Source organism: Carassius auratus, unplaced genomic scaffold (genome assembly GCF_003368295.1).
Source record: "Carassius auratus strain Wakin unplaced genomic scaffold, ASM336829v1 scaf_tig00034654, whole genome shotgun sequence".
NCBI lineage: Eukaryota > Metazoa > Chordata > Actinopteri > Cypriniformes > Cyprinidae > Carassius > Carassius auratus.
The window spans coordinates 79,137-96,639 of NW_020526169.1; the positions used below are offsets into that span (position 1 = coordinate 79,137).

At 35.4% G+C, this 17,503-nt stretch overlaps 1 protein-coding gene across 1 annotated transcript in view; it reads left to right on the forward strand.

Annotated features, from left to right (window-relative positions):
• Positions 1-17,503, forward strand: part of LOC113081632 (VPS10 domain-containing receptor SorCS3-like) — a 119,484-nt gene that overhangs the window by 10,177 nt on the left and 91,804 nt on the right. The window contains 1 exon segment of the mRNA XM_026253648.1: positions 14,252-14,351. Coding sequence (XP_026109433.1) covers positions 14,252-14,351 — 100 coding nt within the window.

Consider the following 17,503-nt stretch of genomic DNA (forward strand, 5'->3'; position numbering starts at 1 on the left):
GCACATTTCATTCACATGTGTTTAAAAAAAAAATCCTTTCTGGATTACAATCCGACATGAATTTATTTATTTATGGACATGTAATTATTCTAGCTGCTGTGAGAAATCACTATAAACGATCCTCCACCTGCAGGATCCTCACATCCAATATCCTAGTAGCCGTCTTATGTTTACAGACGTGATGTAATAATGCAGCAACATGCTTGAATTTCCCGCGAAAACCAACCCAATATCGCTCAAATTTGAAAACATTATTGTAAGCTAACTGTTGTGAATCAGCCTAAAGTAAGGAAATAGTTTTGAACACTGTCTGGTTATGTACTTGCTCAAATTTAGATTTTGGATATTTTTTAACCAAAAAACGTTACGGACTTCAGCTTTAAATTATATTACCACAGTTCTACCTATCAGAGCTCACCACCTATATTACATTTCTTTCTTTCTGTTACAGTCTAAGGGCCATATAATACACCCGGCGAAATGCATGTGTCCGCAATGCGCGTACACACTGTTTATTAAACACAGAGATGCACAGCAGCACACGAAATTGCCAAATATAAAAAGATAAAGGATGACAATGCATAAGAATTTTTTGTAGGCTAATTATATATATATATATATATATATATATATATATATATATATATATATATATATATATATATATATATATATATATAAATGCCTACATGTCATAATGGATAGTCATCGCATGTGTCAGAATTAGGCTATCTATTTACTCGCAGACAAGCAGCTCCATTTCATCTCGGAGATGCGTTCTGTCCTTGCGCTTGACAAATTCCGCTGTGTAAATAGCAAATCCGTCATGGCACGAGCGCAGCTTGCTCTTAAAGGGAATGGAAGATGAGACTCTGATTGGTTTATTGCACGTTACATCCAAAAAACACACATTACTCATTAAGAGAATAGAGAAAACCCGTTCAGACCATGCGCCCGGGCGCCAATCAGTTTTTTGTTGTTAAAATAGCAAAAGTGGATTTGGACACACCTTGAGTGTACCTGCGCCGGCTTTAGACTTTGCATTTAGATCATTAAAATAGGGTCCTAAGTTTTGTTATATATTGATTAGTACTTTAATGAAGTGAGGTTTTATGCATTAATGCTATTCCTGCATTTTTAATGCATTGCTTGCAAATAATACATTGCTTTGCACATTGTACCTTTTTATCTGTATTCCTGAACAAACCAGGAGAACCTGTGTGGTCCATTTCACTTTAAAACATTATTACAGTATTAAATAAGCAGCTATTGATTTTTTATGTAATTTGGCCTACCTAAAAATCAAATCAATGCTCGATCAATGCAGAATAATAACAGTGATAATAATGGTTTAAAATATTGATACTTGACTTATACAGAGTCAAAAATCACAGTAGAAGAATAGCTTCACTATGCTGTATTGATTTTTGTTTCTTCTCAAGTCTTAGCCTTTAACAGCAGAATTGACCTGGCAAACTCTAATCTGATTCCCTAGTATTACGCAACTTCCAGAATAAGAACACTTAAGGGATTTTTTCATCAGTTCTCCAGGAAAGTCAATTGACCAGGTACCATGGATGTACAGCAAATTTTATCAAGAAATTTGTCAGACACTACGAGTTTGGTATTATGACTTAGTAGTATAAACATTGTTCCCAGAGGGAACGAGACGCTGCGGCAAAAGGCTATGGGAACACCTTCAGCGTGACCACACTCTGGATCATGTGTGTAATCAGTCCAATGAATAGGAGAGACATCACGGGCGGGGTGACATAGTGTGTGCTATGGATACACCGGAATGAGCCTTCAGCCCCAAGGGAGAGAGGAGATCAGTGGACTCAAAGCTATGGAATAGCATCCCAATCCACCACTTAGCATAAGCTTCTCTGGCCAGAAGCCTCAGTGCACTGTGGAGGAAACGTTACTACTGGATCTCTCACGAAAGACCGACCACAGAGAGGGGTGTGGTAGGCAGCTAGCGCCACCATGGAAACTTGCAAGGTGGAGTATTATAACCCTGTGGAGAACAGTCCTTTAAGAACTCCAGCACTTAACTAACTGGCCAGTAAACTGGATCGACCCGGAGGTTGCCGCATCAAGAAGTGAAGGTTCACTTCAAGGAGTACAGTTTCCTCGTGGAAGGAGCTCTGGACAGGAGAATGGTCTCAGCAACCTCAGCTGAGAGACCGGAACTTATGAGCTGTGCTCCCTCAGGGGCCACATCCACAGTTCCAAAACTGAGGGAGATCTCTCACGGAGAGTCGGCGAGAAGAAAAATCTGACCCGAGAAGCTTACTCGGCCCAGCCAAAATGGCACCACTAACAAGATGGACACCGTCCCGGCATATTCTCTTCAGAACTACCGGAGCAGAGTGATTGGGGGAAAGGTGTACAGATGAAGCCTCTGCCAAGTCTTTACCATATCACTAGTGTTGTTTTTGGCAGTCTGTTTTATTTTTGTTTTAGTCTGTTTTGTGTGTGAAGCTGTAATTTTAGTTTTTATTAGTTTTAGTCACGTTCATACTCTTTTTGGTCTAGTCAAGTTTCAGTCAACTAAAAGTCTGAGCATTTTAGTCTTATTTTAGTCAGAATTATCTATGACTATTTTTGTCTAGTATTTAGTCGATGAAAACTGAATTTAGACCATTATTTTACCAAACAACATATTAGAAGTACACACATCGTTCCCTGTTCCTGTTTCAGACTTAACTTTGTTTGCTTTCATCTTCTAAATAATGCCGCGAGTGGGGCTTGAGGAAGTGACATCGCCTGCATCTGCACAATACATTTACACACGTGATTCAGAGCGTGGTCATGCTGTTGCCGTTCCCATAGCGTTTCAACACAGCTCGAGTTCCTGAAGGGGAACTAATTAATCAAAATTGTATATTGTGCTTGTTTTTCTTTTTAGAAGTATTGAGCAAAATGCACAATATGCCTGTGTATCCATTCTGGATAACCATCGATTTAAACTGCATTTAATAATACAAGCTATGCTTGGTCAAGTCGCTCTTTTCTTGTCAGGAATAAGCTGTAAAGTGAAACTGCCCATATCATGTTATCCCGTAATTGAAAGCTCTGGCTGTGAGAGACTAACCTCTGCTAGGCTTTTTGACCTAGGCTAGGTCCAGACCTTTGAACAGAGTGTGGTATTGAATTTAGGCAGCACAGGACTTTTATTATGCAACCAGTGTGATCTTTGCCCTTAATGAGCATCTAGTTATTTCCAAATTATATTTAATTGGTCTTTTCCAGACTCTAGGGTCGCAACCTGTAGTGAGTTTACTTCTGCTTCTAGTGAATAATAGAGTAAAGATGTATTTTCCAACCCATTTTTATGGTCCTTTGTTATATTATTTTTGTCCCTGTTAAGTGTTTTGTTTGTGGAGCTCTTTGACCTTCATGTTGTCTGCACATAGAGCTTCACTTCGACATTCATGCTAGACAACCTCTCCAAAACACCCGCAAATGCACATCTGCAGGCGAACTGCCACTTTTGTGATCCATGCGTCATTGTTTTCTTCTTCTCCCCATCTCTGTCCTGAAAGATGTGTCTTATTTCCTGAGGTTACCTTCAGAGCATGACGAAAACGTCCTCAAGATTGTGTGCCATCTATAAATGTAAATAACAGAGTTTTATTATTTATCCACCTTCTATTGCATCCCGTTCCTCCCTCCTTTTTAGCATTTGGCTTCTCCTCATCATCTGTTGGGAAACCCCTCCGCTGCTTTCATCTCTTTCTCTCTCTCTCAGTCTATTTTCCCTGAACACAATTCTCCTCAACACCTGCAGATATCCACCATGCTCCCTTAATGTGGCAATTCTCCAAAGTCATTTTCAATTATGCTTCAATGAGCTCTGTTATTAGAGCAGAGACACTGCCGCTGACAGTCTGCCTGAGGCTTGAATTGTGTGAGCATGTGTGTGATTGTCTCTGCCGTGTGTCTGAGAGGAAATTGAAAGGTGTATACTTGTGCCAGATTGAGTCTTTGTGTGTGCGACGATATACGTTTGTCTTTGTCGCACTTTCGCGAGGAAATTGCTGAAGGCGGCGCCCCACTAGCCGACTCGATTTCGGTCGAGGGTGTGACACCTACCGACTGTTTTTTGGCGACAGACTAAACGACCGCACTTCATTTAGTTATTTCTGACATTTCTTTCCAATCCGCTGTCACGGATTGCCAAATTAAGTGAAGGAGTACAGCGCAAACAATTGTAATAGACTGAATTAGGACTCAATTCATGGAGTGACTTCAGCGTGTGTATTTCTTCCTTTGAGAAATGTACACAGAAAGTATGTGTGCGGCTTCAGAGAGGGAGTTTCATTTATATTTAACACTAATGTTTCCATGAATAAAGCCAAATAAAAATATTTGCACTACTAAACTAATGTAATTAAACAATACAAATTAGTAATATGAAATGTAGTTAAGTAAAACAATCAATGTTAATTTGGAAATTTGGTTACTTTTATCCAGCATAAATACATATTTATTTTTAATAGTATTCTTAACGGAAAAACAAAATTACGATAATTTATTGTTGTAAATTTCAGGTATTTTCTTCTTAACAATAAACTTACATTTTTGTTAAATTTAATACATTTTTTTTTTTTACTGTATTTGGTACAGTGTATTTTATATTATTATGTTATAGTATTTATCAAAATTTTGAAATGGCTTTTTAGTTTTAGTTTTCATTTTCGTTTTAGTTTAGGTGTATTTATGTATGTATGTATGTATGTATGTATGTATTTATTAATTTATTTATATATCAGTTTTTTATATTTCTACGTAGCTTCAATTTATATTATAATATTAACTTTTATATTATAATTTATAGTTAAAATAAATAATTTATATTCAAATATAATTTAATTTTGAAGTAAAAAAAAAATATTTATTTGAGTTTTTGGTGTTAGTAATTGTATTATTTGCATATATCATTTGGATTATTTTTGGTTGAAATGTTTATATTTAGCTTAAATGTATATTTATTATTATTATTCTTTTTTATATTTTCAGTTTTAATTTTACTTTTAGTTTAGGCTTTAGTTAATGTCATTTACTTTTTTATATTTCTGTTTATAGTTTTTTTTCTTTTTTATACAGACACACACACACACACACACACACACACACACACACACACACACACACACACACACAGCTTTGATTCAATTAATTATTTTCAATAATTTTAGTTTTAAAACTATAAACACTATTTAAGCATACTAATAAAGTATTTTTACATTATTATTATTATTATTATTAATATTATTAATATTATTATTATATATATTTTTGTTGTTGTTTTTAATTAAAATGAGTAAAAATTTATAGTGTTCATCTAGCTAAAATTATTATTTTGCTCTAGAATTAAATACAATAACAGCAAGTACAAAATCTCTCCTCTTACAAATATGAGCTTGTTGATTAAATCCACATTATTAAAATTTTATTTGCTGCCTTTTCCTCGGACACTGTGATAGCAAACACATCCGTCATGTCTCTGCCCTCCTGTTCACTCTCTCTCCTCTCCTCGTCTCGTCTGTGGTGTGCAGCTTAGCAGAATGGATTTTCATAGTCATCATAAAACTTTCAGTCATGCATCTGGGTGTGAAGTCAGGTCTGGTTGAGCTCTGATGGAACTGCAGTGATACAACAACAGGATTTAAAAATACCAAAGGCGGTGTGTTACTCCAGTGCATGTATTCCATCCTGACAGTGCGGTCATTACCAAAGTTTTCCAAACAACGTACAAATTAGCAGTGTGATAATAACTGGAAGGATCTATACAGAAACCCTCTGAGCGAGAGTGTTCAGGAGGCTCTCAGTCTTTATAACACAACATGTTCTAGCTGTCAGACAGTATCAAATGTCACTTAGAGTTTCAGCAAGCCTTCCCCTCTTGTCTCCCATCACAGTTATTCTCCTTTAATATTTATCTGCCCCCAGTGGCATCCTCAAGAAACAACAGCCAATACTTTTAGTCTTTCTGAACAAACTTGGATGGTGCTTACTATAACTGGTTGTTCGTTGACATTTTTAGGGAGTTGCTAAAATGTTCAGTGTGGTTTATTAGGTAGTTTCTTGGCATAAGCCAATAGAGCTCACCCTAGTCTCTGTGAAATCTTTGTCCCCGTGGCTCTAATCCTTACTTTTAATGAAAATCTATTTTTTTTTTTTTTGTCTTTTATTATCTGCTATAGGTAAAAATGTTCTCAGCAAGCTGTACAGTTTGAAGTATTATTCACAAATAGTGCTGAAATAACAAAGAGGAAATTAACACTTTTATTCACCATGGGAACATTAATGACAAAATAGAATGACAAAAATAATATAGTAAGTTTTTCATATAAATGCTGCCCTTTCAAACTATTCATCAAAGAATCCTGGGGTTTAAAATAATCCACAAAAATAAAAAAAAACAGCATGGTTGTTTTCAACTGCTGAAGTTGAATGGCTGCTAAATATTCAGCATTGTATAAATTAATAAATGCCATTTTAAACATATATTAAATTAGGTAAAGTTTTTTTAAGTAGTAATAATATTTAAAAAAAAAATGCTATATTGTATTGCTGTAGTTTTTAATCAAACACATGCAGACATAGTGAACAGAAGAGGAGTCTTTCAAAATATTTAAAACTCTTACCAACCTCTCACTTGGGGTTGGTAAGATTAATGTTTTAATTAAATTAATGTATATTAAAGCAACATCACATGCAGGTAATTGCATTAAAAAGAACAAATTAATGTTGACTAACTACCATTTTAAACAGATATCTCCAGCTGCATGTAACACACAGTCAACAGTATTTTGTTTCTGAATAAATCATAGTGTTTGCTCAAATTGGTTTTGTATGAATAATTCAATGACTCAATCACTTGAATGAATTTATGTTTTTGAACAAATCAATTATTTGATTCATTGACTCAATGAATCATTCATAAAGACTGTCACTTGCTGCCACCTATCGATATAAACTGCAGACAGAGTTCCTATACGAAATGGTTTATATATTTCACACACACAGTAAATGTAAAACACAGGCTCTCTTGTGGTTGTTAGGTTGAAGGTAACAGGTTTGTGTTCAAATCCTTCCTGTCTTCCTGTCTTGTCTTTCTGCCCCAAGCCACCGCACAGGTAGTCTGTCAGGGCACAGACTTGAATGTGTATGGCTGTCCTACGAGTTCACTTCAGCCCCAGGGCCGCTAAAAGAGATTGTTTCAGTGTCTCATCTTACTGTCTTAAGTTGTCGCCCTGGGGAATATGAGGTCAAGCGATCGATCCAATAGGTAGGCATCTTTCCCTTTCTTCCTTTCATTAATCACTGCACTCCACACCTTTGTGTTCTTTTTCTTTCTCCTGTGTTGTTGTCCGGTGTTTTTAGAGCAAACACGGACACTATCGCTGGTCCGCTGCCAGCTGACATCAGTGAAGCAGACCTTTGTGCTCTCAGGAATAGATCAGGAATCATTTCCGTTTTTTCTAGGTGCAATCACACAGGTCTAAACAACATCTGTGGGGGTTCGTCTTGATGAGCAGTGGTGGTCCGTGAGGGAATTTTCCGGAGAGGCAGATGTGTAAATTAATATTGATCAAACACACACACCATACATCGTAACGACGCTGCACTTCCAGATCTTTCACTACTTCACTAATTGGACTGTAGACCTGGCAACAGTGAGTAGAAGAAGGGGAAAAACCCATATATATATTACAGCTTCTTCTTCTTATCAATATTATTTATCCTATTATTTTTAGGATTTTTGAGCGAATAAAAAAGTTCAAAAGTACAGCATTTATTTGAAGTAGAATTTATTTGTAACATTATAAATGTAATGTCCTTTTTCTCTTATTATTATTATTATTATTATTATTATTATTATTATTGCTGTTTTATCTTATTAGTAGTAGTAGTAGTAGTATAGTAGTAGTAGTAGTTGAAAATAATTGTTCAGAAAAAAATGCATTTATTTGTAAAATCATAAATGTATTTAATGAGTTTAAATAGAGAATAAGTTTAAATTATCCTTACTGAATAAAACTATATATCCCTTAAAAAAAGTCTTCTCCCAACCTTATATATAATTAATATAATTATATAATATATAATGCAATTTTAGCCAAATATACATATTTTCGGCAAAAGAGTTGTATGTCAGTTGCTACACACGACAGATGCTTCTAGTGTAAACAACAAAAATATTTTATTATTATTTATTATTATGACGATTTGAATGGCTTATTATAAAATAAATATAATGTTATGATATTAAATATAAAAGATAAATTAATTATAATAATTAATAATTAATCTGTATTTTGTCATTGCTTCCCATTAAGACAGCTTAACAATAAATGATAGTACATTACCATCAAATGTGTAATGTAGTTTGTGTTGTAATTTATAATAACTTGTAAATATAATTTGTCCCTAATCTGAGGAAGAGACTATGATTCAAACTATGATCATTATGAACATTGTTAATGCTTCTTCATTAATGCAAATTTATACACAGCACTCATACAGACGAAATTCCTCCATAATTTGGACTCCATCAATATTTTAGCTGCATTTGAAAGTCTCTCTCCACCTGTTTATTTATTTATTTTTTGCTCTTTCTACTCTTGTTCTGGTGACGCTCTGAAAGCTAACTGCTTTGAAAGCTCATCACTGATAGCACTTAGTTATTTATAGGAAACGAGTCAAATCTAATTCCTTCTCCCTTTTGCCTTTTTAGACGCCAGCAATAAATTATGCTATGTCATTTGCATATCCATTCTGGTCAATTTACACATCAGAGGTACGCCAGGCTCCTCTGGATTTTGTGAAGTGATTTCATACACCTAGAGGTTTCCACATATAAAAAAAAAAAAAAAAAAAAAAAAAAAAATATATATATATATATATATATATATATATATATATATATATATATATATATATAACAAAATGCATTTGCATGTGTTGCATGCATCACATGTTACTAAGGAACTGATTAACATGATCACTTCAGTTATTCTGTTTATTTTGACTGATATTTGATGAGGTGGTGGCTTGTTTTTGAAGTTCTCTGCTGCGTTCATTGTTCTCGTCATCCCTGGAGCCTGGTGCACATCTCCACACTGTTCTACTTTACTGCTTCACCATCTGGCTTCTCCTCACAGACAATCCCTGACGTGATACCTGGCCACCAGTCCTCTCATTCTCAGGATCTTTCCGTGTTTTCGTCCCCCTCTCCTGTGGTTTTCCTCGATCCACTGAAGTTTGTGTCCAGTCTGAGTTTCATGTTGGCATGCAGCTCTGGATTCGGGGGGACTAAACCCATTTTCACAGAAACAAAGATGGCACGTTGTAAGCGCTGGGAATCACATCTTGGCATTGAGTATCTCCACATTGTAGAACACAAACAGATTTTTCTGTTAACATGCCATATTTCCCAGATGTGCTTCAGATAGTTTCCAATCTTCAACGTGAAAATGGATGTCGAGGTACAGCGATACCATATGAGACGCAAAATGTGCCTTCCAGCCAATGCCTGGGCTTCACTAAAGTGTGCCCGTCTCTGTGGCTATCGGTGTGAAAAATTCGCACATGTGCCACTGCAGAACAAAGTCTCTTTTTATTTTCCGACCTTAAATTCACCCTGGGATTTGATGCTGCATTCTATTCTCTCCTGGAAAGGTCCATGCTGTGTTTTTAGGTTTTTTTTAATGTTGCCCCAGCTTCAGGCATCTGCTTTTATTGGTCTTTTAAGTCTCCGACTTGTGTTTTTCTCCTAACCTACTGTTCGGTTAGTCTTAATGGTTTTCTAAAGTCCCAGACGCAATCCTCTAAACTCGCGAGCAGGTGTATAAACATAATTATACCAGTCATCTCGACGGAGCTCTTCTGGTGGGAATTAAATAATTGAATAACATGACAAACCACATCTTTTTTAACTGTGCGCAAGGAAAATATTATAAGGACAGATGCTAAACTATAATTGCGGACAGTTTTCTCTGGCAGGATTGAGTTGATCCCTGTTGATTTCTTCTGGATTCTCTTGTCACTAGGGTATAAAGAACGACGTACAAATGCAGGAAAGCGTCACACCACTTATAGCAGGTTACTGTTAACGGCTCACACCTTCATAAATCAACTGTGAGTCTGACATCATAAAAAATAATGATACCACTAACATGAACATTATGAACATTATTCTCTCAGAGTGTCATGATATTACTATAAAAATATGAACCACCTCAGTCTTCTGAAATTAGAGGCATATGATAAGAAAAGATATTATAAGCTCATTTCCTGCCGTGGAACCATAACGAAAGTGATACTGTGCTTCATTTTCATTTTAATTATCTATATCTTATCTTTTTTCCCCTTTTTTAATGAATCCACTTAGCAAAGCCTTGAATAATCTTTTGCTTTAACATAAAATAAAGGCATCCCAAGAAGAATACATGCAATACAGCAACAATAGTTTCTTTCCCTGGTATTTTGTATGGTTAATATTTTGCTGGTATTTGAATATAAAATCTATTTGTAATTACAATTATGTAATAACTTTTGTTGGATAATACACCATGCAATTGTTGGAATAATGCAGATTTATTTATTATTTAAATTGTATAAATTTGTTTGTTTGGGATGAGTGCCGATGATGATGTTTACATCCTAATAATACAAATAACACAATAATAATAAATAATAATAATAATAATAATAATAATAATAATAATAATAATAATAATAATAACGATTATGATAATTGCAATTAATGAATTAATTCATTATTACTTGGGGTTGAATGCCATGTAGAATTTTACATAAAAAAGTAAAAATAAAATAAATACGTAAAATAAAAATATTTATTTATTTATTTAGTTAGTTATTTGTATTTTATCTATCTATCTATCTATCTATCTATCTATCTATCTATCTATCTATCTATCTATCTATCTATCTATCTATCTTGTCTGGGGTGGAGTCCCATGAAGATGTGTGCACCATAATAATAATAATCAAAATGTTGCATTCATAAAATAAACCTGCCATCAGTGCAAACAAGTCAAACTTGCACTACAATATGGATAGTTTAGGCTCTGAATACTGATTCATGCATGAACTGCATAGTAAAAAAAAAAAACTGATATTTGATACATTTCTGCCATTGTACAGCACATACACTTTTCAGCCCTGGTTGGAGTTTACTGTATATATTTCCTTTGTTTACTCTTCACGTCACATTTCTCATCCGGTAATACCTAGATAAAGTGACGGTCTCTTTACTGTGAATAATCTTTGTTCCTTTATTTTGCTGCCACTCCAGAATAAAACAGTATATAGGGAAGATTGCATTGTAATATCACTGGAATCCATTACTGCCCTACTGGCGTGGGGACCCGCCTCCTGGGAAGAGGCAAAAAGGAATTGAGCGATGGAAAATGGGAATCCTCCATGGTGCCTCAAATTAGATTGCCTCTGTTTGGAAGGGGTGTGTGGGATGTGCCTCCGTCTGTGTTTCTGAGACTGTCACTTTGGTGTGGAGTCAGTGATGGTGTTGAAAACACTATTGTCAGTGCACTATTGCTGTGATCAGCAGGCTGACGTGATGGAGACGTATTAGAGCGCCGGGTAGGATTGTGTTGGCTATAACAGCTCATTTCTCCTACTAAATTATTCAGACTTGAAAAGCCGGGCCTATTCACTTGGTTTTGCTTTGGTAATATTTTACATGCAAGTCATCGGGGAGAGCATGAATTATTTACTTTGTGTAGGCCTCCAAAGAAATTTGAAATGTTTGTCTTGTGGGGCTGTCATGTGTGATATTTTTCTACTTTAACTTGTTCGACAAGTAGTTTAACTAAAGCATCCGTAATGCGACGTGATGTTTTAGAGGCCAAGTTCACTGAGTCATCAGTTTTCTGGCATAGAATGAGGGAAGAAGCTTCAAAAGAGGAACAAAAGCACCATAAAACTATATTTGTTGAATATTTCAAGCCTTTAAAGCCATACAGTAGCTTTGTGTGACGAAAGGGTTGAAATTGATGTCATTTATTCAAATGAATCATAAGTCTATTTTGTAAATTAATTAATCAGACTGGTTTTGAAATGATTAAATGAAAAGATCCAACTCAAATAATGATTAATTCATGAATCAGAGGTTGCTACTCGCTATTTGTTAACTCTTGTAAACAGCAGCTTTTAGTCATGAATTTAGGTCTCAGCTTCTCACATGATATGCAAATACAATTTATGTATCCATATTAAATTTCCATATATGACATCAATTGTCATATGAATTAAATACATTTATAAAAACCGATTAGAAAGTGAAACAAGTTATGGAAATAAGAATCAATGTATCAACATGTCTGTTTATGTATATGTGACACATTTTGGAAATATATGACATGTACATCAATACATGTTCATTCATATACATCAAATAAATCTATTACAAAAACAATATTGCAAAATATTATATATAATATAATATATATATAATATAATATATTATAATAAAATATAATAAAATATTGCATATCGTACATGGTTGGGTCACCATGATTTTGCCAAGAAAGACATGTTCCTGGATCAACATCTTTTGATGATCCTGGATCAACATTATTGTCCAAAAATATAGACTTAACCCAACCAAACATAACCATACCCATAATTTATTCCTAAAATCAGTGGGAAATGGTAGCTGATATACAAGGGTGTAGAAGCACCTAACCCTGATTTTAAAATCAGAACCTAAAACAGATTAAGCCTAAAACTTATTTCCTGAAAAGTTATATCTCAATTCTGGGGTGCATTTCCAAAAGCATAGTTGCTAACTAAGTTAACAACGTTTTTGGTTGCAATACAATTTCCCATTGCCAACCAACTAAGTTGCTAACAGGTTAGCAACTATGCTTTTGGGAAACGCACCTGATTGGTTGATTGGAATGTTGTTCCAGGATCAACAAGGATGTTGTACTTGGTGAAATCACGCTCACCTACATGGTTGCTATATACAGTATAATACTGTATAAAAATCATAATATAGATATTATAAAAATATGTACATTTATAAATTTTACTATGATGATTTGATATGTTATAAACTTATATCTTCACTTACCTAGAGAATGTGCATATGTGAAAATTATACATCATCTTATACGTAGGTAACATATATGCCAGTATCACTCTTGATATAGGACAATATATGTCATATATTACATTTCCATATGGTATGTTGTTTTTGGGAGACTTGGAACACAGAAGTTTGAGTTATTTTGAGAGAATCAGGCCAGTATATTATTCAAAAATTCACCTTGTCTGTTCCTCGGATGAAAGAAAGTCATAGGTGTGGTTTGGAGCGACATGCGGTTGAAAAATGATGACAGAATTGATATTTTTGGGTGAACGTTTCCTTAAAGGCTTAAATAGCAAGTATATGTGTTGCATTAAAGAACGTTATGTTCCCACAAAGATGCTGAATAGGAGAGAGAAATTGGTGGGCGTGACATGGGCCACAGGCAAATTGTACTTAGCTGAAATAGGCAACGCTCAGGAGAAAAAGAGAGGTGGAAGCAAAAATAGAAATGGCAGGAATGGCAAGACACTGCTGGTGCGATAAAACAAGGGGTTGGAGGGGAGAGCGAGATCAAGAAAAGGAAATCACAAAGTGATGCGAGACTTCCAAAAACTCTCCATTACACTCTCATCTCAGGGAAGTGGATTTTGGACAGTTGACCAAAGAAGAAGATCACCAAATATTAGAAATGATGTGTGTGTGTTGGGGTGGGGGTGGGGGGCATTGCAAGACTGTAAATATTATTAGCCTTTCTAAACAAATCAGTGTATTCTCTGGATCAGTTGTCACTGTTAAGCCCAGGGGTTTCAAGATGATGTTAGTTTTGCTGTCTGTAGAACATGGCAGAATTGCTCAGCATATGCTCAGCAGATTGTGTTTGTCTTAGCAAGCTTTTCTGCTCATTGCTGAGGATCAGGGAAATATAAATAGCCAGGAAAAAGAACATAATAAAAAATAAAAAAAAACATGTGAAACACTCTTATGATTTTAATTTGCTGAAACCTGTTCAATCATTTGAGGTCTGCTCATTCCAATGTAGATTCATTTTGCTGGAGAATGTACTCATTTTGACCAGGTCATGACTGGAGCATTGCTACACACACACACACACACACACAAACATTCTGAATACCATATTGAGGATTGTGCTTCTATTTGCAGGTCGACGGATTATGGCAGCACTTATGAGAGGCTGAATGATAAAGTGGGAGTCAAGACTGTTTTGAGTTACCTCTATGTCTGCCCCACCAACAAGAGAAAGGTAAGATGCCTACAGCCTCTTATTTTCAGTTTGCTACCCTTTGAGAGACTTCATGTTCCCCTACTTCAAATAAGGCTTTATTATTTTTGAAATATTTCCTTATTTTTCTGCTTTCTGGCAGCATATAAAAAGATACTAAAAGGCACTAAAGGAGTGACTAGCCTGAACAACATGGAGCAATCCTGCTTAGATAAAAACAGTGTGTATTATATTATATTATATTATATTATATTATATTATATTATATTATATTATATTATATTATATTATATTATATTATATTATATTATATTATATTATATTATATTAAGTTTCTTTGTTGTTGTTGTTTTTGTTCTCATTAAGGAGAAAGAAAAATGTTGAATAAAACATCTGAAACATTTCTTTGATAATGTTAATTTTATAATCACATAACGCTCACCAAGACTGCATTTATTTGATCAAAATTATGTAAATTGTATTTTTCTAAAGCTGTATTTTTAGCAGCCATTAGTCCAGTCTTCAGGATCAGTCTTTTAGGATTTATAGAATAAAAAGCTTTAAAAAAATAATAATTTTAATAAGCTGATTTAGTGTTCTAGAAACATGTCTCATTATTATCATCCATGTTTAAAACAATTGTTTTATACTTAATTAAGCTGCTTAATATTTTCAAAGAAACCATTATACTTTTTTTTCAGGATTAAAGCTCAAAACAACAACATTTGTTTGCTGCAAGAAATCATTCTTATATGCTGACAAAAAATATGCTCATTTGCTGAAATTGGTGCTGCTAAATTAAGCATGGATTCTTTATTTGAAATCTTTTGTAGCATTATAATTGCCTTTATTGTCATTTTTGATCAATACAATACATTCACGCTTATTAAAATGTACAGTCAGTCCATCAATATTTCCAAAATAATCCACAGCATCATGCTAGTACTTCTAGCATCTCTTAAACTTTCGTCCCCATCTGCCTTTAGGACCATTAGTAGCCTACAATTTCCCATCAGAAGAGATGGATGGTCTCCTTTGAAAAGCTCTAGATGTTTGTTTACCTCTGCGTTTGTGAACTGTAAGTGCACAATGGACGTGCACAGTGCAAAACATGCATCAGAAGATATTGTTGTTTAGCAGCTCTGTGCACAAACTGGATTAATGCGTCAGTTTATTTCCCTGACTATGTGGGCAAACACAGTCCCATCCCAGAGAAAAGGATTGGCAGATCCCATGGCTATTTTCAAATAGGGCTAAGTTTAGGCCTAACCTTTAGCACAACACTTTTCCATTTGAGAGATGGGCATGACATTTCCGCAGCTCTGCCTGAGCTCTTAAAATGGGAACTTGCCAAGAATCCAAAGTGCTTTGCACGCGGCTCTTTTAGCACTCTCGATGGAGACGAGATTACATGCTGATGCGAAGATCGCCGACAAATGAGTCTGTTTATATTTCCACCACTCTATTTGTTATAGAACGCAGTTGATAGGCCATGCCATGATTAATTTGAGACTGTGTGTCCTTTTCCTGCTGTTTACACTGCTCGGCCGGCACTGACGCCAATCTCATTCAGCGGCAGGAGGCTACGTGTGCGCTGTTAACTGTGCGCTGCATGTAGATTAGCTCGCGGGATGCTAGCCGTCTGGGTGCCAGCAGATAACAGGGATCCCTCAACCCTATTGATTTGTGCTTCGCAACTCTCCTCACTCCTTTATTCAGCGAAGAAACATTTGTTCACAGTTGTCTTGTTCTGGTGGCTTGAAAACTTAATTACGTGCTAATGCTTAATCAGTATCTGTCTGACCTCAGATTTGTGGTTTCCCAGCTTTACAGTCCAGTCGTGACCCATCGGCCAGCTCTAAATTTACTGTAGGTGTAAATGAAGTCCGTTTTGTGAAGTGACTCATTTTGTTGCACCCAGACAACATAATAAATTATTATCAGTGATGCAAGCCAATATGTGTGTTATTTTAGCACATCCGTAGACTGTTTTGTCTGAGAAGATGAAAATTAAAATGTGTGAAAAGCTGTACCGACTAATGAAAAACGATGTAGTACTGTATGTTGTCTGAACATTGATTCATATGCATATGAACTATAGAATATTCTGCCTTGCATACCAAAAAAAGTAGCAAACTTTAGCAATTTTGGAACTTTTTAACTCATTCATTACAGTCAATCCAATATCCATATATTACATCAGTAAGGGGTGAAGATCTCCGCCCCTTAATTTAATCTCCAGGGCAAAATGGGAATTGCTGGCTCAAGCATGTAAAGATTAGCTCTATGAGACCTTTGTCAAGTAAAACAGTCCAGTGTGTACAGTACACTCTTAAAAAAGGTATTTGTGGTTCAATAAAGAACCTTTAATGTCCAGGTTTTTGTACGGATATGGATTAAGTTAGAAATGTGCAACTTTTTAAATAAAAATTTCAACAAGAGACTGTTACCCAATGCACTATCATGGAAAATGATTACACCCTAAAATCTATGAATTGCATCTGACAGACCCAAAGACACCAACTGACACAAGGGGCCTCTTTCCATCTTCGTATAACAATAATGAACAGTAAAAATTGGGAGCCCAGGCCAACAAAATCCTGGCTGTGTTTTCGCTGGCTGTTTATTGGCGCTTAATGAAAAACAATTTATCTTAATCACCGCCCCAGAGGATTCGTAGTTAAAGCTTGTGGAGAGAGGGGTGGGATTTTTGTCAGTGACAAATGCACCACAGTTTTTCCAATTCAAATCCAGTTGAGGGAAGAAAACGGCCGTTTACATTTAAGGCGGATGGAGGCGAGAGAAAGAGCGAGATGATAGAATTGGGGAGGTCTCGAGCTTATGTTTCACAGTTTGCTTGCTAAATATTATCACGTCTAGATGTCAGCCGTAAGCGTGCATGCTTAAAATTAATGTGCTTCGAAATGCTTTAGAGCCTATTAGGGTTCCATTTAAACATCGAAGACATATGCACAGAATTTTTTTAAGCAGTAAAAAGTCCATAATGAAAATGTCTGCAACTGTTTTTAGCACTGTAACATTCCTTTAATGACAGTGAGCACAGTGCCTGGCTTTCAGGTGCGAGTCCATTTAACGAGCAGGCTGACGTACTTACCCTTTAATTATCACTGAGATCAGATGCAACTGCCCAGTCAAACACAAGCATGAAAAGA